Genomic DNA, 25,070 nt, shown 5'->3' with positions numbered 1-25,070 from the left:
AGCATAAAATACTTCACTCTACGCACGTTTTACTTCATTGAAATGATAAAATAGTGCACTATAAGCATGGATCACAAACACTTCACTCTAAGCATGAAATACTTCACTCTAAGCATGTTTTACTTCACTGAAATGAAAAGCAGTGCACTATAAGCATGGATCACAAACACTTCACTCTATGCATGGAATACTTCACTATAAGCAAGTTTTACTTCACTGAAATGATAAAATAGTGCACTATAAACATGGATCACAAACACTTCACTCTATGCATGGAATACTTCACTATGAGCACATTTTACTTCACTGAAATGATAAAATAGTGCACTATAAGCATGCATCACAAACACTTCACTCTGAGCACGGAATACTTTACTCTAAGCACGTTTTACTTCATGAAATGAAAAGCAGTGCACTATAAGAATGGATCACAAACACTTCACTCTAACTATGGAATACTTCACTCTAAGCACATTTTACTTCATTGAGATGAAAAAATAGTGTTTTATAAGCATGGATCACAAACATTTCACTCTAACCATGGAATACTTCATTCTAAGCACGTTTTGCTTCAATGAAATGAAAAAACAGTGCACTCTAAGCATGCATCACAAACACTTCACTCTAACCATGGAATACTTCAATCTAAGCACATTTTACTTCACTAAGATGAAAGAATAGTGCATTATAAGCATGGATCATAAAAACTTTACTCTAAGCATGGAATACTTCACTCTAAACACATTTTACTTCACTGAGATGAAAAAACCGTGCACTATAAGAATGGATTACAAACACTTCACTCTATGCATTGAATACTTCACTCTAAACACGTTTTACTTTACTGAAATGATAAAATAGTTCACTATAAGCATGGATCACAAACACTTCACTCTAAGCATAAAATACTTCACCTTACGCACGTTTTACTTCATTGAAATGATAAAATAGTGCACTATAAGCATGGATCACAAACACTTCACTCTAAGCATGAAATACTTCACTCTAAGCATGTTTTATTTCACTGAAATGAAAAGCAGTGCACTCTAAGCATGCATCACAAACACTTCACTCTAACCATGGAATACTTCAATCTAAGCACATTTTACTTCACTGAGATGAAAGAATAGTGCATTATAAGCATGGATCATAAAAACTTTACTCCAAGCATGGAATACTTCACTCTAAACACATTTTACTTCACTGAGATGAAAAAACCGTGCACTATAAGAATGGATCACAAACACTTCACTCTATGCACGGAATACTTCACTATAAGCACATTTTACTTCACTGAAATGATAAAATAGTGTATTATAAGCATGCATCACAAACACTTCACTCTAAGCACAGAATACTTCACTCTAAGCACGTTTTACTTCACTGAAATGAAAAGCAGTGCACTATAAGAATGGATGACAAACACTTCACTCTAACTATGGAATACTTCACTCTAAGCACATTTTACTTCATTGAGATGAAAAAATAGTGTTTTATAAGCATGGATCACAAACATTTCACTCTAACCATGGAATACTTCATTCTAAGCACGTTTTGCTTCAATGAAATGAAAAAACAGTGCACTCTAAGCATGCATCACAAACACTTCACTCTAACCATGGAATACTTCAATCTAAGCACATTTTACTTCACTGAGATGAAAAAATAGTGCATTATAAACATGGATCATAATCACTTCACTCTAAGCATGGAATACTTCACTCTAAACACATTTTACTTCACTGAAATGATAAAATAGTGCACTCTAAGCATGGATCACAAACACTTCACTCTAGGCATGGAATACTTCACTCTAAGCATCGTATACTTCACGATAAATTGCATATACATCACAGTAAACAACATATACATCACTATCATTCACTCAAAGGCAAAATAGTGAGTGTAAGACCAAAACCGTACAATCACTGTAAGCACAATAGTATAGTTCACTATAAGTATTATATACATCACTATAATCATAATATGATTCTATGTAGAGTTAATATACTTTACTCATATGTCAAAAGAGTAAACTTACATTTCTACATTCTAGTTCATTGTAAACTGAAATGAATAGTCATAATGCGACTCCATTGTTAACTAACTACATCACTATAAGCATAACAGGACTCCATCGTTAAAGTGAAATGCAAAGAAAATCGGTTAAATGAATCGTTCCTTGAATAGATAAGCCGACGAACTTACGTTTATGAATTGAAGGCATTAGGTATGTTGAATCGAAGGCGGCGACAAAATGAGCAACCCGAGGAGGCGACGACAGAATGAGCAACCAATGGAAGTGACGACGGAGTGAATCAAATGAATTTTAGGCCCGCTGAAGAAGGCGACGACGACGGTAGAGAATCATTGTTTATGAGTGAGAATTGGTAGAGAATTCGAGCAGAAAAGGAAAACCGGTAGAGAATCGATGAAGAATTCGAGCGGAAGAGGAGAATCGGTGGAGAATCGATGGAGAATTTGAGTAGAAGAGATGACGGGCTGAAGAAAAATTATCTAAATGAGAGAAATTCATGTTTTACCCAGCTTTGTTTGTTAATACCCCTGCCTACTTATAGTGAACCAATTCTTGTTTATAGTGAAGTAATTTTCTATATCAATTTTGAAATCCTAAGCTGAATTTCAGCCCTTGATTTCTTAATCTTGTGGTTGAAATTTGTTCTCTACTCATATACTTAAGGAGTACTTGTCCTATATCACTACTATATATATATATATATTGATTGATTGATTGTAACACAATAGCTTTATTTTGGATAATTGCGGTTCCATCTGCTTACAACAAATAGTCCAATTTGTGGACAAAAATTTTAATATTAAAAAATTAGTAAAACAAGAGGGAATAAAAAAATAAGATAAAATAAGAAATATAAGAAGAAAAGGTAATTAAAGTGCACGAGAGAGGAGAGAAAATGTGGATAAAATATAAGAGAAAATTTTTTTATTTTCAAAAATGAAATTTTTTTTATGGACATTCCACGATAGCAAAATGAGACTATTGGAGTATTATTTTTAATTTGACCACCATTATTTTGAAGCTCCTTTTGACGAAATCTGCTAATTCAGCTCAACCAAATTTGTAAATTAAGACTATAAATCACCCAATAGTATACTTTTTGTGATTATTGAATTTAAGTACCACAACTACTTAAAAAAATTTATGAACTAAAGTTAAAATATAATTAAATCTTTAATTCTAATTCCACTTCCACTTCTAGTAATCTCTATCAAATAAATACAGAGTATCTATTTATCATGAAATTTCATTTAATTTGAATTTATAGAATCGATTAAAATTACGTGTTTTTTTTTTTTTTTTTAACAATTACGTGTTGTCACACAACAATAACTAAAATTACTCAATAGATATATCGAAAAACATAAAATGCAAGGAAAAAAGTTTTATTTAATTTATAATCTTTGATTATTTGCAATTTATTGTTTATTGCCGGTAGTTTCCTTGCGGAGGCGCCACCCCTTCACCACTTGATTCGCCGCCGTCCAATTTCACCTCCGCTACCCTAATCCGCCGCCGCAACTCACACCTCAACACCTAATCGCAGATTTTTCTTCTACTCGCGAAGCGCTACTACAACTGTAACAGCAACCCCCTCAATTGCTTCCAGCAATTAGGTAATTCGATTATCCAGATCATCATGTCTGTTTTTTCGAGCTGAAAGTTGTGGAGGAATTCATTTACCAAATTTTATGGTTTAGTAACGCAGTTTTCGATTCGTTTTGTTCAGCCAAAACTTCGGTATTCTATTATTATTGTATTAGTATTATTTTTTTCAGCTTATTGTTTTGTGATTTGCAGAAAAAAATGCCGTCTCTGCAAACAGCATTGCCTCCTGAGCTCGCCAACAATTCCATTAGGGTATCCTTCTTTTTTCTGAATTATGTCTCTGTTTTCTCTCTTAATTGTTCATCCGTTATATTTATGATACTGCTCATGATTTTCAAGCTGAAACAGAGTTTTATATGAATTAGAAACATCAAAATCAACACAGTTTGTTGTTTTTGTTGTTGTTGTATAAGTGAAGGAATGAAAAGAAGATAATTATTATGATTATTTTTCAGACCCCTATCCAATTGCAGCCTTATCCAGCTAAAATAGAAGTTCATTATCAGTTTGGTTAGTCTTATGCAACTTATTTTGTATTTTTGATATGCAGCTTTATCGCGAATGCCTAAGGCGAGCTAAATATATTGGGCAAAAGGTATTTCGTATAGTGGAATTGTTTATTTTATGAGCTTTGAAGAGTATGCATGATTGTTTGATGTGGTATACTGGTTTGTCTCTAAATCTAGTATTTATACAATGCATGACACATAAGGGGATCCTTCATGCTTGTTTTAAAGTGAGAGTTTCGGGATTGTAGCTCTTATGTCAGAAGAGCTGACAAATACAATTGATGCTCAACATCCATATCTTAGTCTCTTGTACTATATATATGTGGCCTATGTTGAGTAATGAAATACACCTACTACTCTTCTCTACTATGTCTATATACTTCTCCGCATGGATTTATCTACAATTAAGATTAAGATATGGATTTATCTGCATATGTGTTAAAGAAGTCCGATAGAGAGGTGGATTAATAAACATTTGTGCATCCGACTTGGAATGCTTCAAAAGGGGGTTTGTGAATCGGTTTGGATTAGGTTATAGTGTAGTATAGCAAATAGCCCACGACCTCTCGAATCTTGGTTTTCCTAGAGTTAACGGCTATGTCTTTAATTCCCCTTAGCTGGAATTACTAATTAGGAACAAAAATTTCACAGTTTTCCAATAAGCTGCTCAGTTTAATCGCGAGCATTCAAAATATAGGATCATCCAACCCTTATTCTTGCAGCAATGCAGCTACAGCATGCTCATGACGGACAAGTATCCATGTAATTTATTTTAATACTTGAGAGAAGGATGGTTCTAAACTCTAGTTGACTGTGGATTGCCACATTTATTCATGGTATTTCAGTCTCGACCTTTTGAAAAACTGCAGGAAGTAGGTGGAAATATTTTGTAGTAGCAATGAGAGAAATAAAAAGAAATCTGCATCACGGTTACAAACTGAATCAAGCAACTGATATAATGATTTATTGTTAACCTGAAGCAGACATAATCTACTGTTACAGTTCATCACTATTTGGGTGATGATTGACTTCGTGTCCTATTCAGGAAGAAAGAACGTGGACTAATCAATTTCTTTTACCCATTCGAATGCAGAAATTCATGTACTAATATTTTCGATTATTTGAGAGTATGGTTCTACACTCTTAGTGGATTGCCTCATATTCAATGGTATTTCAGTCGTGACCTTTCGAAAAACTGCAAAGTAGGTGGAAATATTTTGTAGTAGCAAAGAGAGAAATGAAAAGTAATGAGTGAATTAGTGAAACAAATAGATATCTGCATCATGGTTACAAACTGAATCAAAACAGAGTAAGGAAGAAAAGCGCAGACTAATCAATTTTCTTTAACTATTCAAATGCAGAAATTCAACACTGAACTTCTAATTACTATGGTGAGAGAGCAGTTCAAGAAGAACATGCATGAAACAGATCCAGATAAGATTCAAAAGATGAAGGATGAGTGAGTCCCGTCTTCTCTTTCTCTATGGACTATATATAATAATATTGTCATTCAAGAATCACTATGGTAACTAGCTTAGGACTCTTTGATGAGATCTGTTAATGCATGTTACTCTTGGCATCCTTTATGGAGTATTAAGGCTTGCTTATGCTGTTTTTTGTACAACAGTGCGGCAAGAGGACTGATCAACCATATGCTATACGAGTCTGAAAACTTGTCTGGGCGAAAATTCAGCAAAAGCACTGATCGAAGCTGAATCTCAGGTGTGCTATGCTCTTAAGTCTGGAGGCTGCCTTTTGGGATCTGCTCATATGTTTCATTTATTATCTTTAGTGAGAAAAGGATTACATTTTGAGATGTGGGAAAGGTTTTCATTTACTTGTTATTGCCAGTATATGAGGTGCATTTGATGCTACCTTTGATATAGCGTCATATTGTAGAATAACGTAGGCTGAATCATAACTCATGTATAACACGCTTAAAGACGATATCAAACTGAGCCTATTTGTTACCTGGTTGCAATTCTATATTTTTAGCAGAGCTTGAGCTTAACGCATGTAAAAAAGATAACTAGATGTTTTATGTTATTTTTTATTTATGCAAATCCTTAATACTTTTTACAACATAAGAAGTTAAGAACGCCCTTAAAAAAAGCCAAAGAAAATAGGGAAATTCTGGAAATAAATAATACTGTACTACTGTTAGAATAGGTCTGAGAATTCAGACGTTATTGCCTTATTTAACTGAATTATAATTTTTCTTACCTGTTATGTGCGACTTTTCAATTTATTGATTAGTCTTGGTCAATTCCTGTCACCTCAAATTTCCAAATTTCACTATCTTTTATTTGTTCAATAGATTGACTCATAAATTGCAGTTCCTTTCATTTGTCAACAAAGTTTTGCAATCCTTTTTTTTTGTGTGTAGTAATTTAATTTTAATTCCAACGCTCTCTGATTTATATCCTTTATAATTCTGTAGTACTAATTTTAGTTTGGCAGCCTTACACTTTTGTTGGTGTCCTCACCAATTTCTCCCACCACCATCATGTTCCATTTTTACAGACTTGACAAAGCTATGTAAATGCTCTTAGTTGTGCAATAATAAAAGCAAATACACATATATAGAATACAAGAAATTGACATCTCAGCTACTCCATTGAAATGACTTGGTCATTGCATCCAATTAAATTACACTATGTTCTATGAATCCCAATAAATTCCTTATACTATGTCTCATTGCATCGCTATAGAAAACAAGAGCAACTAAACATGTCCCTCTCTTATTATCATATAAAATATGTATATTTTGATTTATATCAAACCAAAAAATGAATCTCAGACATGATCAAGGTCCTCCATCTGCACATTCTTGGCCATCAATGGCACATAATCTCCCAAGTAAACCCCGAGATGGTCGGAAAGCGTCGACTTATCGATGTTCTCGTGGTGGTAAGACTTACACACTAGGTAGAGAACAGTCTGCACCACCAATGTAAAGAGAATAGTCACCAACAACACCACCAGAAACAGAACCCCGAACCCTAAGCTCCGAGCCATCCCGAACCTAAAGCTTCGGTACACCACGAAGACCTTGAAGAAAATGTTCAAGAAGAAGATCAGAACGTTGAGCTTCAAGAATATCGCCGCCGCCACCATCATCTTCCCCTGCATCAGCCTCTTCCCCTTCACCATCGCCGCGATCCCGGAAGAGTCCTCCAGAACCGTCACCACGCTCGCCAGCTGCCAGATCAGCGTCAGGTACACGAAGACAGCAGCGTAGAGGATCAAGAACACGATAAACACCACGGCCCCGGCCACAGAGTCCGATATCGTGACGCTCCACACGAACAGGGTTATAACAAACCCGAGGTTGTAGAGGAAGAAGGCGAAGAAGGCGCAGAGGAAGGTGACCATGAGCCTCTTCCATACTCGGGGGACGACGTGCATGACGGTCCGGAACGTCGCGTCTTTGCCTGCGAAGGCGCAGGCGACGGTGTAGACGACGGCAGAGGTGGAGAGGAGGGAGAAGACGAGGACGAGGGCGAGGTAGGCGAGCTTGAGGAGGGCGTACTCGGCCCATTCCTTGGTGACGAGGTCGGAGAGGCGGTCGTGCTTGAGGGTCCCGGGCGGGGCTTCGTCGAGGAGGAACTCGTTGAAGCGGATCTTCCAGAAGAGGAGCTCGGAGACGCGCTCTTGGGCGAGGTAGATGAAGGAGAGGGGGAGGATGAGGGTGAGGGTGAGTTGGGAGAGGATTTTTCTTAGCTTGAAGATGAGTTTGAAGGTTTCTTTGTAGATGCCGAAGAGGCCTAGGAATTGGAGTTCTTCTTGCTCCATATCCATGGTGATTTTGATTTTGATTTTGATTTGAAATGAGAGAGAGAGAGAGAGGTAATGGAATTATAAGTACAGTATATGATTTTGAAGTCACCTATGAAGTTGCATTGTTGAATGGGTTGGGGGTGGACTTGACTCTTGTGGGTGGGGCCAGTTTGGAAATTTCTATGAAAGTTTTCTAAGAATGTGTGTATGGCTTGGAAATTTGAATTGTAGAGAGAGAGGAGAGGATAATAGTCCACTTCTTGAGGTAACATGCTATTTATGTGTTTTTATTTTATGTATAGAAAATGACCTAGATCAAGTGAATTCTTTTGGGTTTAAATTTAATAAATATTAGTATCTCATTTGCATTAGCGGTTCATTATATATTAAGGGGTTGATGAACATAAATAATGCATTTCAAATCATTGGATTATAACTATATGATGTTTCTAAGGGTGTCTCCGGCGGCGCCCCTCCCACTCGCCCCTTCCACTCGTCCTTCCCATGCCACGTCAGCACTAGCCCCTCCCATTCCACTGCCACATCACTAGCCCTTCCCACTCGCCCCTCCCACTAGCCCTTCCCACAATTAAATTAATTCACAATTAAATTAAAATTCACGGAATTAAAATTCGACACAAATACGAACGGGAAATACGAATATTTCAATAAAAAAAAAACATACATCATTCGAAAAAAAAAATTACATAGTAGATAGAAAAAAAAAACAACCACATCAGTGTCCACCCCTCCGCGTCCAAACCTCTTCGATGATATCCTCCTGAAGTCGAATATGGGCATTTTTTTGCCGCATGTCGGCAAATGCGCGCAACCGCTCAACCTCTCCATGAGGTTACCCCATGTTCACATTCGCGGTGGCCACGCCGTGGCTTGGACCGGCACCCGTGTCATCTTCGCTGGTCCACTGAGTCAGTTCGTCCCCTTCACTTTCGACAATCATGTTGTGCAAAATGATACACGCGTACATGATGTCTCCGATGTTGGGAATATACCACTGCCGTGCCGGACCCCTCACCATCGCCCATCAATTCTGGAGCGCACCAAATGCGCGTTCAACATCCTTGCGCGCTGCCTCCTGCCGGGTCGCAAAGTAGGACTTCTTTGGCCCGACCGCATGCTTGATCGTCTTCACAAAGACGTGCCAGTTTGGGTATATCCCTCTAACGCCCGCGCAAAACTCCAACAGACACTCGACGGCTGAAGACTCCCCAATGTGGAGGTACTCGTCGAACATGTCGGCTGGGCCTCCGTACGCCAGTTGCCTCATTGCGGCCGTACACTTCTGTATTGGTGTGTATCCGGGTTTGCCAGCCGCATCCTCCCTGATTCTGAAAAACTCGTACCTTCTCTCTAACGCACCAACGATATGCATAAACAGAGGACGATGCATCCTAAAACGCCGGCGGAATAAGGCATCCCCAAAACGCGGCTCTGGAGCAAAGTAGTCCTCATACAACCGCTGATGTACAGCAATGTGGTCCCGGGGTACATGCCGTCGGCGATGGATCGGCCGAGGCACGGCTGCCGCCGCCTGCTGCCGCCGCTGCTGCCTCTGCCGGATCCGTCGATCAATCGCCGCTTGCACAGCGAGATCCAATTCATCATCGCTAAAGCCATCACTATCACTAGCACCCCCGCCACTACCACCCGCACGACTACTCGTCATTACAGATAATTGAAAAAAGAGGTTAGAGAGAGAAACTTGTCAACACAAGTGGTGTGAATGAAATGACGTTGGAGGAGCCCTATTTATAGAGTTTAAAAAATAAAATAAAAAAAATAAAAAATAAAAAGTCGGACGTCCGAGTGGGACGGGCGACCTTCGCCACAGTGGCGCCCGTCCCACTCGCCCGTCGACGGGAGGGGCGAGCCCATCGCAGGGGCAGTCGGGACGGGCGTGGGCGCCCTTCCCGCCCACTATGGCGCCCGTCAGGTCGCCCGTCCCCGACGGGCGAACGGGAAGGGCTCCGTAGGAGACACCCTAAGTTAACTACTCCTTATAATGTTGTTTTTAAATATTTTTTTTAAGTGCAAGTATAAGGTTGTCTCCGGCGGCGCCCCTCCCATTCGCCCCTCCCACGCGCCCTTCCCATGCCACGTCAGCACTAGCCCCTCCCATTCCACTGCCACATCACTAGCCCTTCCCACTGCACTAGCCCTTCCCACTCGCCCCTCCCACTCGCCCTTCCCACAATTAAATTAATTCACAATTAAAATTTAAATTCACGAAAATAAAATGTAAATTCACGGAAATAAAATTCGTCACTAATACGAATGGGAAATACGAAAATTACATTAAAAAAAAAAAACAAAAAAACAAAAATGTCGGACGTCCAAGTTGGGACGGGCGACCTTCGCCACAGTGGCGCCCGTCCCACTCGCCCGTCGACGGGAGGGGCGAGCTCATCGCAGGGGCAGTCGGGACGGGCGTGGGCGCCCTTCCCGCACACTATGGCGCCCGTCGGGTCGCCCGTCCCCGACGGGCGAACGGGAAGGGCGCCGTAGAAGACAACCTAAGTATGATTTCTGTTACATATTAAAAGTTCTTATTCCATTTTTTTCCTAATTATGAAAAATCATTCTGGCACACATAATTTTATAGTAGTAAAAACTATTCCGTAGTTTATAAACTGATTTCACAATTAGATGGCTGATTTGGGCCGCACATAACAGAAATGGGCTGAACTGCAGACCAGATTTTAACCTTCAACCATATGGGCTCGGGCTGGAAAAAAAAGGAAATTATTTGGGCCGTATCAGTCCAAATTTTATTGTGGGAAAAGATACTAAAATGTATAAATAAAACATAATTGGAGCTCTAGATTATATCTATTTCACGTTTGATATACTATATCGAAACCCACAAAATCACATATAGTAATCACAAATTCACAAGACAAGATAATAGCAACTCCATCTAACAAAATTGATCCCATCTATAAATTTTTAGTTTGTACAAACCCTTTATTTTTTTATAAGAATTAAAGCTCTTCAATCAATGATTTGTAAGATTAAAGGTATTCGAGAAATTAGTAAATATTGTTTTTATATGTGGATAAACTATCATTCTAAGTAAACGATTTTTTATTGTTACGATTCAATCTTTATTTATCTTATAGTACTGTAATATTGTTAAAGCAAGTGAACGACATCTTAGAATTCATACTCTTACCAATTACCAGCTTTTATAATTCATGATCGAGCATGGACACTTGATACAAAATAAAGCGAAAAAAAGGAGGTAGAGTAGCGCAAGTTCTTAAGCACGTTGTAGGTTATTGTTCGGCGTTTATTCAAGAATTGAAGCTTCGTTTCCTAGCTAGACTCTGTCAATATAATATCAATAATATCACACGCTCGAAATTAGCATCTCATTATTGTCATCCGACTCAGTATTTTACTTTATTTGATTTAGGAATTTTATTGAAATAATCCTATCGAATTACGCGTTTTGTAGGTAAAATCCATAAAGCATCAAAGCACTATCATTTTAACATTAATGCATTTAACTACCACGAGTCATGTCACAAATTTTTTAATTTTTTTACACTATTTAATATTTATAAATATAGGGGAGTGTTATATTGCTAACTCATAACTTAATTGCTAACTACAATTAAATAATATCCATTAGATATTCAAATTAAGGGCTTAGATCATTAATCCCTAAATGTCAATACGATCAACGAAAAACGTCAATAAAGCCATATAATTAATTCCAATAAATATCAATAGGGGTATTAATGTCAATTAACTACATGTTTAGTTATAACTAACTTTTAAAAGAAATCCCAAAACTTTAAATTCATATAACATATATCAAATTAAAGATAATTTCATAAGGATTCCAACGATATCATACATGCATATGTTCCGACGTCAAAATTTGAAAAAGAATTCGAAATTTTTTCATTTTTTCGTACAAGCAGGAATGTCAACATACTATATAAAATATGTCAATATAATATATGTAGAATGTCAATATAAGCAATGGGTTAACATTCTTAAAGCATTGTGTTGATATTCTCAAAGTATTGCGTTGATATTTTCGAAACACTATATTGACATTTTTATGCAAAACCCTAATTTGGCGTCTTTTTTTTATCTTTTTTGATTTTATTAATAAAAACGAAAATTACACGTGACAAATTGTAGACCACACGTTTTCTAAAATCCTATGGCCTTAAGTTAGTTGTAGTTAGCAATTAAATGACGAGTTAGCAATTGATCGCTCCCTGTAAATATATATACACATTTTGGATGTGGTTAGGTGGTGCATGTTGAAAATGAATTGGTAAGAGATTTTAGTGAACATCGCACTTGATTGTTTTGCAGTACAAATTCCACTACTGATTATTCTTTTGTTTTTTTTCTTCCAATTTTTCTATTTTGGATAAGAAAGAAACGCATCTTGAATTGATTATTACGAAATTATGAGTCTTCATTTTTTGTTCAACCATACTATGATTGAATTCGATCGGTAATTTCACTATTATAAACCCAACTAAATACTGTCACAAAAATATTCATTTCACACTAGTGGTGGAATGTGAGGAGTGAACAACATTCACTACAAAAATAACACGCTTTTTATCATCAAAAAATTGTCAATTTTCCAATTTGTTGCTAATAGTATAAACTATAACAAGACAAGCAGACTCAACTCGAAATGAATAAGAAATTTTAATTATTTTTAAGTTCTTTTTTACTTTATTAGAGTTAGATTTTTTTTCTCACTATCTATAGCGCATCTATTACATTTCACTTTTATCACCAATTCCGCAAATTTAAGCTGCTTGTCATCACTGCCACAAACACAACCACCAACTGACATCGAGTCATATATCTTCTGCAATATGCCTAAATTGTTTCGTGTTGTTATTATGTGGGAGTCATGTCACGTCGAGTTCATGTCATTGTTGTTTTGTTGTCGGGTCAGCTTGGTTGAATCAACGCAAATACAATCGTGTAGCTAATGAGATCATGTTCTGTGCATGTTGTGTTCAGGTTTGAGTTTGAATTGAAGATTTTTTAAAATCGTATTCAGGTTTAATATTAATGGATTGGATTGTTATCACGTCGACTCAATAAATGACTCATCCCACACTATTTGTTAGCTCTAATCTAAATGTAAATAGTATTTACAAAATATTGACCCGTAAAAAACTAACATACCTACTTTACGAACATGATTTTGTCTTAACATTTGACTCCTAACAAAGTTTGGGAAATTAGTTGACCAAGTCTTCTCTTTACATATTATCCTTTTCTAGAATGCCTCGTTTTTGAAATTCCTGTCACGCGGAAACTGAAGACGTGTTTTTTCATCAAAGTTAACTTTTATGCAAATCCAAATCATCAAATTTTGTACTCCATATTATTAGTATTACATTATTTTGTTTGTATGCTAACATGTGTAATGATTAAGTTTGGCAATTTGTCACTCAATAATAATTACATTCCATAAAATAAAACGCACTTTGAAATCATATAGTATGTACTTAGACAAGTGAATATCGTCTACTAATCTCCAAACTCTATTAAATTCGATTTTTGGTTCAAGCATCATTTTTACTTTACAATATCAACCTTATTCACTACTCCCTATATTTGATCCTACAAGTTTTGCTTTGTTAATATGTATTTGACTCTCTCTAATGAAGTTAATGGCATATGGTATCACATAAATAGAAATGGTTAAAAGTCTATAAAATTACACACACAAAAAAGTCATTTTTGATTTGTCTCACATCTCTTGAAATTTGAAAGATAAATTACTAAATTCTAAAAAATTTCAATGGTTTCATGCACCAAATTTTGAGAAAATTGAGATGAATTTATTTTTTAATTTCTTAGGCTCAAAACGATGTCATTTAGTCATTCATGGTATCTTATTAATACAAAATTGCAAAATTTGAAACCTCATTAACAAATTTAGAAAGTCCCATAACACTCCGAAATTCAAAATTCGACCAAAATTGATGAATTTTCAATAAATCAATCCTTCTATACAAATTGATGATATTATGCCTATGTCATAGCAAGCATTTGGATGAAAATTCAATGGCCAAGATTGATCAAGTGGGGCCACCCCAAGTTTGGTAGACTAAACACTAGCAACAATAAAAGGGTAAACTTAAGAAACCAAGAAATTCATCAAAATCACTCAAGTTTCTATCAAGAGAGAGAAACCAAGGAATGATAGTGGTAAGTTCTTCCTCTTCTAGAGGACTTTGATTTCTCCCTTCATGTCCTAATCATATTTTATTATTCTTACATCATTATAATAATTTCTTCAGACTCTTCGCATCACTAAATTCTCCTTGCTTCTTTAACAAAGTTTTCTCCTTTTGATTATTGGTAATTTGATATTATTGCTTGGACTTTTTGATTTGTCTGCTTGTTGCTTTTCCACCAACCAAACCTCAAAATCCACGAATTTTTCATTGTTGAAAGGTTATTATATATGTGAAGACCTCAAATCCAATTCTGAACTCCTTTTTTAATTTAGGGATTTGCTGATTTTTAATTGCTGCTGATTTGATCATCTGAGCTTCCTTATCTCTGTGAACAGGTAAATTGATTATTAGATCCCCCCTTTTTAGTTTATAATCTGTGATTCTTTTGACTATTTTGATTGAGTTTGGTTTAGGTTTGCTTTTCAAGAAGTTAATTGACAATTATATGGAGATTCTTGTTCAATTTTGAGTTTTTATTTGGGAGATGTATCAAATTTCACACCTTTTCTTGCAAATTATTGCAGAAATTGTGTATTTGTTACTTTCTCCGTCCAATGCCAAGACTCGTCCAATGCCGATAGTCTTGGCATTGGACGTCATGAGTTTTAATGCAAAATTAGTAAAGTGAAAGAGAGATGAAGAGAAAAAATGAAAAAAAGGTACTACTACTATATTATTAATAGAGAATCGGTCTCGCCTCATTACAGAGAAAAACTTACCAGAAATAGAAAGAGACTACGTTTTGTATATGACCCAAAAAAGAAAAAAAAAATTATTATCTGTGTTTCTTTAGTCCAAAATTAAGAAATTTCATTAAGCATTTCAGTGGTTAGATGTTAGATAATGTGTTTTCATGTTAACAAAAAGTGTTTACTTGCTTCTGTTAATATATTCTTCCTCTTCAGTAATCATATCATCTGGAGGAACATCTGGCACCTTGTTGAGAGGAGATTAGTTTCTTACGCTGTGCAACGAGCTTCTTGCTGCTTTAGTTTGAATCGGGAATCGAACATGTCTTTGGTCGGGTCTGCTGCGTTGTATAGGAGCCCTGAGCTGTACTCACTGAAAGATGACAACGATAGCTCGGGGCTATCAACATCCAGTTTATACTCGTACACCAGTGACAGTTACGATCCGAAATATTTCCTCGACTCACCATCAAGTTCTGATGTGATAGGCAATCCATTTCAGTCCCCGTCTTCTCAGCACACCTCGTTGGTGGAATCAACGCACAACTCGTATCAGTTTGATTACGCCTCTGAATTGGAAAGTCCCCGTGATGTGGATTATGATGAAGATAAGTTGAGGTTGAAGCTTCAAGAACTCGAGAAGGCGCTTCTTGATGATAATGGTGCCGCCATGGAAATTGATAGTGATTGTTTCGACTCGCCAAAGGAATCTTCGTCCTCTGATTCTAATCTCAGCAGCACAACGAGCAGTAAGGATATGGTGATCTCCGGTCCGCTGTCTCTTAAGCATATGCTTCTCGAGTGTGCTGCTGTCGTCCATAGCGGAGATTTCAAGCGAGCATCGAGCATGATCAATGTTCTCAGGCAGCACGTCTCGATCCAGGGAGACCCTTCGGAGCGAATTGCAGCTTACTTGGTTGAAGCTCTCGTCGCTCGGATGGCAATGTCGGGGAAAGGCCTATACCGGGCACTGAAATGCAAAGAGGCCCCGTCATCCGACCGCCTCTCGGCTATGCAGGTCCTTTTCGAGGTGTGTCCGTGCTTTCGCTTCGGTTTCATGGCGGCAAACGGTTCGATTCTCGAGGCGTTTAGAGGTGAAAAAAGAGTTCACATTGTGGATTTTGATGTGAACCAAGGAAGTCAGTACTACACTCTGCTGCAAACGCTTGCGAAAACTCCCGGTGACCGTCCGCACGTGCGGCTGACCGGAGTCGACGACCCGGAATCGGTTCAACGCCCGGTCGGGGGCCTAGCAATCATCGGGCAGAGGCTCGAGCTTCTTGCTAAACAGCTGAAACTCTCCTTCGAGTTCAAAGCCGTACCCGCGGAAACCGCTCTGGTTTCGCCTTCCGCGCTCGGCTGCCGGCCCGGCGAGGCGCTCGTCGTGAACTTCGCCTTCCTGCTCCACCACCTCCCCGACGAGAGCGTGTCGACCGTGAACCTCCGCGACCAGCTTCTCCGGATGATCAAGGGCTTGAAACCGAAGCTCGTGACCGTCGTCGAGCAGGACGTGAACACGAACACCTCCCCCTTCCCGCAGAGGTTCGCGGAAGCTTACAGTTACTACTCCGCCGTGTTCGAGTCTCTCGACGCGACTCTGGCCAGGGACAGCCAGGACCGGATGAATGTCGAGAAGCACTGCCTCGCCCGCGACATCATCAACGTGGTGGCGTGTGAGGGGGAGGAGAGGATAGAGCGGTACGAGGTGGCCGGGAAGTGGAGGTCGAGGATGACCATGGCCGGGTTCACCGCGTGCGGGATTAGTCGGGACGTGCGGGGCGAGATCGAGAAACTCATACAGCAGTACTCGGATAGGTATAAGGTGAATGAGGAGAAAGGAGCGCTGCATTTTGGATGGGAGGAGAAGACATTAATAGTCAGTTCAGCATGGAGATAAATGGTTGTTTGGTTGGTTAGTTAGTTAGTTAGTTAGTTACTTAGGTTTATGACTTTATGATGTGTAATGACTAACTATGTGTTGCTTTTTAACTACCTATGTATTAGTTAGTTAGTTACTTAGGTTTATGACTTTATGATGTGTAATGACTAACTATGTGTTGCTTTTTAACTACCTATGTATTGCTTTTTATTTCAATGTAATATTATTGTAAATAGTGTTTCATCTCGTATTTTTATATCGACTGTGTTTTTGTGTTTAAATACAACTGAATCACTATTTGGGTCAAATAATAAGACGGTTTTTCATTCAATCAATTGAACGAAAGTTCGAGTTATATGTTATTATGTCTAGTCCCATTTGAAATGAGATTTCAAGTTCATAGTAGATCAAGTACGTATGTAAAATCTTAAATTTACATCAAATTTTAATCTTGCATGTTAGCTTTATTATTTTGTTCTAATTATCAAATTATGCAATAAATCATGTTTTTGGCATTGACATAGAGTAAATATTTACGTGGCAGTTGGCACTGTCGGGTGTCAAATAAACAACGTCACATTATAGGCAACGAAATCACATCTTGTACTAAATTAAATTCATTCGTTATACTACTATCTTCACTCTTTTGTTTCTCCTTTCTCGTCTTCTTCTTCGGTCTCATTCCGTCTTGAATATACACTATAATTAAACAAATGTAATTCTTCGATTTAATATAATCGATATCGTTCATTATCTACTACTATGTGCCATCAATTGGTTTAGTTGCAAAATCAAAATAAATCAATAATTAATGGTAGGACAAACCATATAACACCGCCACGTATTATATCTAAACCACTGATTTTTTACTCCTAGTTCAAGAGTCTTTAGGTTCAACCAACTAGCTCAACTAAAAAAAGAATAAAAGCCCCCAATAATAGCAGAGATTAGTATAAGTATGGCTGAGTGAAAGATGATTATAATGGGAATAAAACTACTGTAAACAAATTCTGAGCAGAACAAGTATAAGAAAATTCTACAATAAAACTTGGCTTCAAGGCAATCCAAAACTATATACACTCACATATTGGGGAAAGGGTGTGGGAGCTAAGGGGAAGAACTGCAACCGCACCGGGGTTTGGCAGACGCCTCAAATGTTGAGATGGCAATACAAGCACGTTCCGGTGGCCATGCGCCACTCCAGCTGTTTTTGCCCCGAAACTGTTAGTCGAGAAAACGCTGGGAATCACATGTATCATTCAATCAAGAAAACCTATGTCTTTACCATTTGCTTTCTTTGAGATTAGTACAACAACATGGAGGGAGGGATGCACACTCACAAACCATTTCTCTTCTTTTCTCACTATACGGATATCCGATCCCCAACCAACGAACTCACTCCTCTACGCTGCACAAACAGCCGTTAGTCCAGTGCCACAAAATTATGTAAGACTAGTCAAGGAGATGCTTTCCAGTCAAATTGAAGGTTATTGAAACCATTAACTGCACCAAGACCACCGGCAAGCAGTTGGTTGCTCATATCCTGCTGTTGTGAATTCATGCCCTGCTCTCGTGCCATCGCCATGGCTACTCTCCCATTCATGGAAAGGGAGTTATTAGCAAGCGCTGCTCGGATCCCACTTACCATGGCAGATTGGCCGATTCCGTTGCCCATACTCCCAAACCCTGAAACACCAGTACCAGGGTTACCATTAGCTACTCCAGTTCCTATGAGTATATTGCCCCCACTAACACTGCCATTGCTGCCTGTTGAGAACATTCCATTCACATTTTTCACATCACCACCCATCATCCCCAAGCCTGACATACCACCACCACCAAGCTGAGAAGACATCATCATGTCGTGTATAATTTTTTGGACGGAACTCTGTGAATCATTTGCATCTACATCACCAGAAAGAGTAGGTTGTGGCATTGAAATATTTGGCGAACTCGCAGAATTCACATGACCACCCGATAATGGACCATGTGAAGCCAGTTGTTGATTATTCGATGATGGCGGTGTCGAGGAATGGAAAGGGGATAGAGGTGGTTGAGACTGTGGCATGGTGTTTGAAGATCCAGGAGATGGCATTTGAACACTATTACCACCGTAAGGGCTGTTAATACTGGACATTAGATTTTGCTGCCGAGAATTCATTGAATTTTGATGAAGAAGGCCGACAATTGTACTGGTAGATGCCGTAGCGGTAGCTGAGTTCGCAGGATTATTAACACCAGGAGTACTAGCAGCAGAAGCAAGTTGTGTAGCAGCAGCCGCAGCAGAACTATCGTTGTTTGAGTTTTGACCTGTTTGCTGCTGTTGCTGTTGTAGCTGACTGTCAGGCTGTGGATGTTGTTGTCCTTGAAATCCAGGTGAATGATTTGTTCTTCGAGGAAACTTCGCCAGACTCTCTGTAGAGATAATATAACAATATTACATATGAATGGGTAAAAAAACAGCTTGGAATCCACAAGTAGACTGGGGATACTCTTACATATCATCGAATTTCATGCTTCTAAGTTATACTGACTTAATGAGAACAGTCATCATGAAAAGAATCATTCGAGCAAACAAGATGAATTATAGGAAACCCACCAGGTTATGAAATCAAGCTTACGTTGTATGATTCACTTACAAGCTTCCTAGATGATAAGAATCTTAGTACTATAAGATAAGCTTACCCATAGGACCTGCACCAGTTTCACGGCTATAGTCAATAAGATCCTTCATGCTATTGACCACTTCTGATATCTGCAATGTTGAAGTGAACATAAAACATCGATAACGGGAAGTATACAGCAGCAGCTTTAGCAAATAGCAAGCCTTAAGGAAACACAGAATTTAAAGCGGCTCAACTGAACTTCTACCTCTTCAATCATAAGACATGCAACTTACTATTGCCTCTAGCAGATATAGTTATAATTTTCAATCACGGGAGAATCTTTAGTTTGCTCCTAACAACTAACAGATATAGGGTGTTGATGGCCACTAGCATTCTTGCAAGTGTGCTAAGTAATTAGAGTTAAACTCAACATCTATTTTAACACTGAAACTGGAAAGGATTTGTTGAAAAAAGGCATATTACCTGCAAGCATCGCACATATCTCTTCGTATATCCCAAATCATTTACTAATGGAACTTCCAGAGCTTTGGCAAGCTGACGTGCAGAAGAAACAAACCTAAAAGGAAAAATTGCAGGTTGATTGATAACACATTTATATACTCCACTACAATATAGATGAAGCAGATCCCCAAGCACTATATTAGCAGTATTTCACAATAAAATAGTATAATGTCTTTCTCATAACCACAAGTTATAATTTCTTTGATGTGGACAAAATTGTTGATACAAAATTTGATGGGCAATTATATGAAAATTTAGCTCGATCAGCATTGGATTTTTAGATAAGGATGTCAACATAGAAGTTTGTAACCCTTGTTTTAGACTTGATTGATTGCATTAGACTAATGGTCAATTGGTGAATTTTTCTCGCTTCCACACTTCTAAAGCTCCATTGGTGACTGATGGAGAAATGAAAATCAACTACACATGTCCAATGAGAAACATTGTTGGACTGCCATATCCCAGACCTTGACCATTTACATGAGCTTCTCTAGTAATTACCAAAACTATTGCCAGTTTAATTTGAGCAACTATATCCGCATCACACGAAAATCAGACGTTTCAATTACTGACAAATAGTAATCAATTCCTATTTTAGCAAATTCTATCCCATTTTATCATGGTTCTATATGACTAGATGGTCAACACAACTTCATCTTTCCCACATGAGCACATAGTTCTTATCTACCACTTCATCCTAAGGCTTTATCATAACCATTGGAAGTTAGCAAGAAAAAGATGTCCAAACATGAGCTTTTGTTTGAGGTCTGGAATAATTCTGGAAAAAATTAGCATAGCAACTTAAGTAAAAACAGATAGCCTGAATAATGAAACCAGCTACCATCACGTATACCTTATAAATAGATGGAGTAAATATTACTCCGTATTTGTCAAGAAAATAGATAAATGATTTGCATTTAAAAGATCCTCATAAGTAATGTATCACAAACTCACATGTTGCAATTATTTTGTAGCTCCGAAAAAGAGGCACTAGTTGACGCATTTTGAGTAGCAGCCTGGTACTTTTGGGCAGCAGTGCCAAGTTGGCTAACCTGCAGTTCAAATATATTAAGTTAGGAATGGCACATTTTACAAATCCAGATATATAAACTGTATTTAGAATTTTTTTAATAAATGACAACAAGTCAACCTGAGGAATCAGCAACCTTCTTGGGATGAGCTCTTCATGACGCCGAGCACAAAATTCCCAGGAGCATATCTGACAAAATTATTAGCAGAAAAAAATGTGATTTCCGATATACTCCACAAATCAAAAGAAAAAAATGCAAGATCGGAAGCATTTATCTAACCTTGAGATCGGGAGAGAATACAATTCGTAGCTGACCATCACGAACAACACGAAGTTGCTCAAATACACTCTCTTGTATAGCTTTCGCATAGTCCAGAACAATTTGCCCTGCAGGATTCTGATACTCTCGCGGCATATCAACATACAGCAGTTCTTCTATAGTTCCACTTTCATATTTTATTTTGAATAGTCGGGGCAAAACCTCAACAGTTGCCTCTGGTAGTAGAAAACCAAAATTTTGTAGTTAGATATCATACTAATTCTTTCCTATATGTTTTACATCTCAATAATAATGCCCTCCCAAACTTATGGAAAGTAGGTGAGGGTGAAAATGACATTCATAAATAGATTCTTCAAAACAAAACCCAGAGATGACTGGGCAGACCAATTTATCACATTGGAAACCATCCAATAAATAATGTTGCAGAACCTAGACATGTACGCACCAAATCCACGACCAGGCTTGCGGTTGCAAATTTCACAATGCCAAACATCCTGCATGTAAAAAGATAGGGGCATATCACTTCAAAATAATAGATTACCAATGGCTGTAGAAGCTGAGAAGCTACAGTCAAGTAATTTTATAAATAATTCAAAGAGATTAGCTGATGTTTGAGTTCAGAAAAAAGTTTTGTTATTCATCAATCCTAGTGACAGTGTTCAAAGAACCAACAATGTCACAAGTTGGACTCAAATAGCCTAGGCACAGGTAAAATTCATCATTAGACCAGTAAAACCAACACACCTGAGGGAAAACTCCAGTAGTTTGGCGACCAGGTCCATACATTGAAACACACCACTTTTTCTTGGCATTGGGTGCAAAATATTCAGCTACAAATTTCCTCCAGAACTCAATGCTGTTGTCCTACAAAATAATGTCATGCCAAATCATCAAATGAAAACTTATTTTAGGCATTGAAATGGAGACTTTAGGCAAAAAAAATCAGCAGAAACATCTTACTTCAGGTCTGTGTTGTTGCTGATACATGTAATGTGTCAGCCTCCGAGCACACATTCCAGGCTCATAGACAGGTTTTACAGGGGACCTAACAGGCATGTTCTGTGGTTGAAACTGTTGTTGTAATGTAGATCTTTGTTGAGGCATAGCTTTTAACAGCTGCTGCTGCTGCTGAATTTGCATAATCCTCTGTTGATGCAAAATCTGCGCGGCAGCAGCAGCCTGAGAGGACTGTCGGGAAAGGAGGAGCTGTTGCTGCTGCTGCTGCTGCTGTTGTTGCTGTTGATGATGTAAAAATAAAGGATCTGATTGTTGGGGTTCCATCTTGACAGTCCCTAAGCTTCTCATACTTTGTAACTGCTGAGGTTCCATCTTCACTGAACTCAGAGTCCTCAAAGCTTGCAGTTGTTGCTGTGAGGCCTGCTCATTGGTCGTTTGTGGCTCTAGCTTAACATGTCCCGCACCTCCTAGGCCTGCACGCATTGCCTGAAATTGCTGATGCTGCTGCTGTTGTTGCTGATGCTGTTGCGAATTGGGCACAGAAAACTGTTGTAACTGCTGCTGGTTATGTTGAAAATTTTGTGGATCAAGATGTTGAGCTTGTTGCTGTTCTGGCAACATTTGGCTGCTGGAAGGGTTTGAGAATTGTTGCTGTCCTTGTCCGTGACCAGATGAGTTTGGATTGGCTGCAATAGTAGTTGAGATATTATAATAATATTAATAATTATAGTAAATTGTGATAGTAATATGTTATACTAATAACCATAATAATCATAATAATGAGAAAAAAGGAGTGTTGAATCCCATCCAATTTTCATTGCCAGGAAGTGACAGATTTGGGACTACCAACAAGTGCCCGTCGAAAGCTACCTGGACCAGATAAACCAGAACTTGAGCCTCCATTTCCAAATGACTGGTGAAGCAGAGAAGAAACGTTGGGAACATTCCCGAGCATATTCATGTTGTTGAACTGATTGCGCGGTGACACTAGAGAAGGAAATGCATTCTGGGAGGGCATCCCACCTCCTTGCCCACCCAACAACGAGGAATTTGATCTTAACAATGACGGCGGAACCGGCTGCGCTCCACCATGCGGAGGGGGAGGCCCCTGTGGCACCATGTTTGCAGAAACCAGCAGTCTATCCTAACAATAGCCTTAGTACTCCTACACCTAAATCACATCAATTAATCCAGAAACTGAACTTCCATCAATGCAAACAGAACTATAACCTAGTGAAAATATGGTACAATTTGACCACAGTTTAAACACACAACCAATCATTAGAAAAAGCTCTTGGGTGTTCTTTTCGAGCAAAAGCAACAGGATAAGCCTCACAAATGAGGTTCTGGGAGTATTCTATGCAAAATCCACGTCGATAATCAAAATCATCGAAACCAAAGAAGCTTGCTTTACTGGTGAGCATCCTAACTTCTGGCTCCTCTTCTATCCAAATTGCAGTCTTTTGCCAGCTATCCGGTTAATCTCTGCACATGAAAAGTCGAATCAGATTCTTCTACTGCATAAGCACATAGAGCAATGCCAAATTCAGGAAGTATAAGCAAAATCCTATCAAACAATTTTTTTAGACACAAGAATGACAAGTGTAAATGATAAGTATATATACTTACTTAAGCGAAAAAGGATAATTAAATTAAATGCATCAACAAACAAATTACTAACAGCAGAAAACTACAATCTCAGAAATTAACAAAATTTAGCGTACAATAAACGAATTGACAGCAAAAAATCGATCGAGCCCTAACTTCCATAGAAAAAGACAAACAACACACGATCTAAAGCCAAAAACGAAGCGATATTACCTAGGGTTCAAAACTCCAAACACGACACACACCGCGACAGGGCGCAAGGCACTCACACACACACACCGTTAAAACTCGATTACTGACACGAATGCGAATCACACAAGCAAACAGTTCACACACTCACATAAGCAATGATTCCAGCTCGCAATCAGTTAAATCCTCGTAATTGAAGCTAAAACACACAATATGTTCCCTTTCCAGCTCTTTCGAGCATCAATATGGATAAATTCAGCTTCCTCCTTCAAACGAAACCCCCAAAGTCAAGCGCACACAACTTGTGCGTTTCCAGTTTCTACAGTGCGTGTATCGAAAAAAGTCGTCCCCAAATCTTTCAGCGAACTAGAGAGAGAAGCAGACAGTTGATTTGAGCTCACTTTTTAGAGAGAGAGATGAACAGAGAGCTGAGTTTGGATGGGTTTTATTGCGGACGTCAAAATTCCATTTGATTGGATTGGATTTTTTCTCTCTCTTTTCCATTCTCTCTCTAAACGAAGTCAAATCCTCTTCCTAGCTTATGCCCTATGGTATGGATGTATGGGTATCAATGGCCATGATTTCATGATGCTGTATGTATGTGTCTAATGATTGCATGCATCATCATTATTAGCGAAGACAGCTCACCGGTATTTGCGTGATTACCTCTTTGGCCTGGTAATTGGATTAATTTACAGAGATGCCACTACATTTTTATTGGATGTGGGCGCGAATTGCATACTATTGTGGAAAGCTATATTTATAAGCGTGATTGTTTAATAAAGTTTTTATTTCTATATATATTGGTAGAGAATGATATTATATATTAGAATGAGAAATTTACTAAAAATAGAAAGTGATCAATTTACCGTCTAAAATAAATCAGATTATGACCGTGACTAGTGTTTTATAATTAAGAGGGAATTATACTTGATCTTTCACTTTCGCACATAAATTATACCTAATTTTTATATTATATTGTTTTTGTACCACATGATAAAAATAACCCTAGGTACCAAACATGTGATTGTTTGTTATGGAGAATATTTTTGGAAATTTTAAATGAATAGAACCAAATATATGATTTTTTTTCTTCCTTTCTTATTTCTTTTTTT

General features: G+C 38.1%; 4 protein-coding genes across 8 annotated transcripts; 2 read left to right on the top strand and 2 right to left on the bottom strand.

Moving 5' to 3' along the window:
* The first annotated feature begins 3,452 nt into the window (after nucleotides 1-3,452).
* LOC125222992 (uncharacterized) lies at nucleotides 3,453-6,125 on the top strand. Its single transcript, XM_048125931.2, has 5 exons — nucleotides 3,453-3,654; nucleotides 3,839-3,898; nucleotides 4,197-4,241; nucleotides 5,517-5,614; nucleotides 5,783-6,125. The coding sequence occupies exons 2-5, from the start codon at nucleotides 3,845-3,847 to the stop codon at nucleotides 5,868-5,870; spliced, it is 285 nt and encodes a 94-aa protein (XP_047981888.1). The 5' UTR covers nucleotides 3,453-3,654; nucleotides 3,839-3,844; the 3' UTR covers nucleotides 5,871-6,125.
* Nucleotides 6,126-6,740: 615 nt separating this feature from the next.
* LOC125220718 (uncharacterized) lies at nucleotides 6,741-8,026 on the bottom strand. Its single transcript, XM_048122867.2, has one exon. The coding sequence runs from the start codon at nucleotides 7,954-7,956 to the stop codon at nucleotides 6,952-6,954; it is 1,005 nt and encodes a 334-aa protein (XP_047978824.2). The 5' UTR covers nucleotides 7,957-8,026; the 3' UTR covers nucleotides 6,741-6,951.
* A 6,026-nt stretch (nucleotides 8,027-14,052) lies between these two features.
* On the top strand, nucleotides 14,053-17,019 carry LOC125222605 (scarecrow-like protein 1). Of its 4 annotated transcripts, XR_016134644.1 has the most exons (4): nucleotides 14,053-14,163; nucleotides 14,468-14,530; nucleotides 15,101-16,877; nucleotides 16,957-17,019. XR_016134644.1 is itself a non-coding variant. In XM_048125310.2 (3 exons), the coding sequence occupies exon 3, from the start codon at nucleotides 15,207-15,209 to the stop codon at nucleotides 16,779-16,781; it is 1,575 nt and encodes a 524-aa protein (XP_047981267.1). In that variant the 5' UTR covers nucleotides 14,053-14,163; nucleotides 14,468-14,530; nucleotides 15,101-15,206; the 3' UTR covers nucleotides 16,782-17,019. The 4 variants fall into 4 exon arrangements, 3 of the variants coding, with proteins under 3 accessions (XP_047981267.1, XP_088919232.1, XP_088919231.1); XM_048125310.2 differs by having other exon boundaries at nucleotides 15,101-17,019; XM_089063105.1 differs by lacking the exon at nucleotides 14,053-14,163 and adding an exon at nucleotides 14,250-14,316 and having other exon boundaries at nucleotides 15,101-17,019.
* A 707-nt stretch (nucleotides 17,020-17,726) lies between these two features.
* On the bottom strand, nucleotides 17,727-24,463 carry LOC125219080 (transcriptional corepressor SEUSS-like). 2 transcript variants are annotated; one of them, XM_048120945.2, is made up of 11 exons: nucleotides 24,107-24,463; nucleotides 23,029-23,643; nucleotides 22,162-22,844; nucleotides 21,946-22,065; nucleotides 21,647-21,695; nucleotides 21,202-21,416; nucleotides 21,042-21,110; nucleotides 20,846-20,943; nucleotides 19,853-19,946; nucleotides 19,449-19,518; nucleotides 17,727-19,178 (listed from the first exon to the last, which is right to left on the bottom strand). In XM_048120945.2, the coding sequence occupies exons 2-11, from the start codon at nucleotides 23,276-23,278 to the stop codon at nucleotides 18,220-18,222; spliced, it is 2,607 nt and encodes an 868-aa protein (XP_047976902.1). In that variant the 5' UTR covers nucleotides 23,279-23,643; nucleotides 24,107-24,463; the 3' UTR covers nucleotides 17,727-18,219. The 2 variants fall into 2 exon arrangements, 1 of the variants encoding a protein (XP_047976902.1); XR_016134643.1 differs by lacking the exons at nucleotides 21,202-21,416; nucleotides 21,647-21,695; nucleotides 21,946-22,065; ... (1 more) ...; nucleotides 23,029-23,643; nucleotides 24,107-24,463 and having other exon boundaries at nucleotides 17,727-17,967; nucleotides 18,049-19,178; nucleotides 21,042-21,128.
* Nucleotides 24,464-25,070: the final 607 nt, after the last annotated feature.

The sequence above is a fragment of the Salvia hispanica genome, chromosome 1 (genome assembly GCF_029641045.1).
Source record: "Salvia hispanica isolate PSC_SH4W2 chromosome 1, Shi_PSC_v1, whole genome shotgun sequence".
Taxonomy (NCBI): domain Eukaryota; kingdom Viridiplantae; phylum Streptophyta; class Magnoliopsida; order Lamiales; family Lamiaceae; genus Salvia; species Salvia hispanica.
This window is presented reverse-complemented; position numbering and strand designations above follow the sequence as displayed.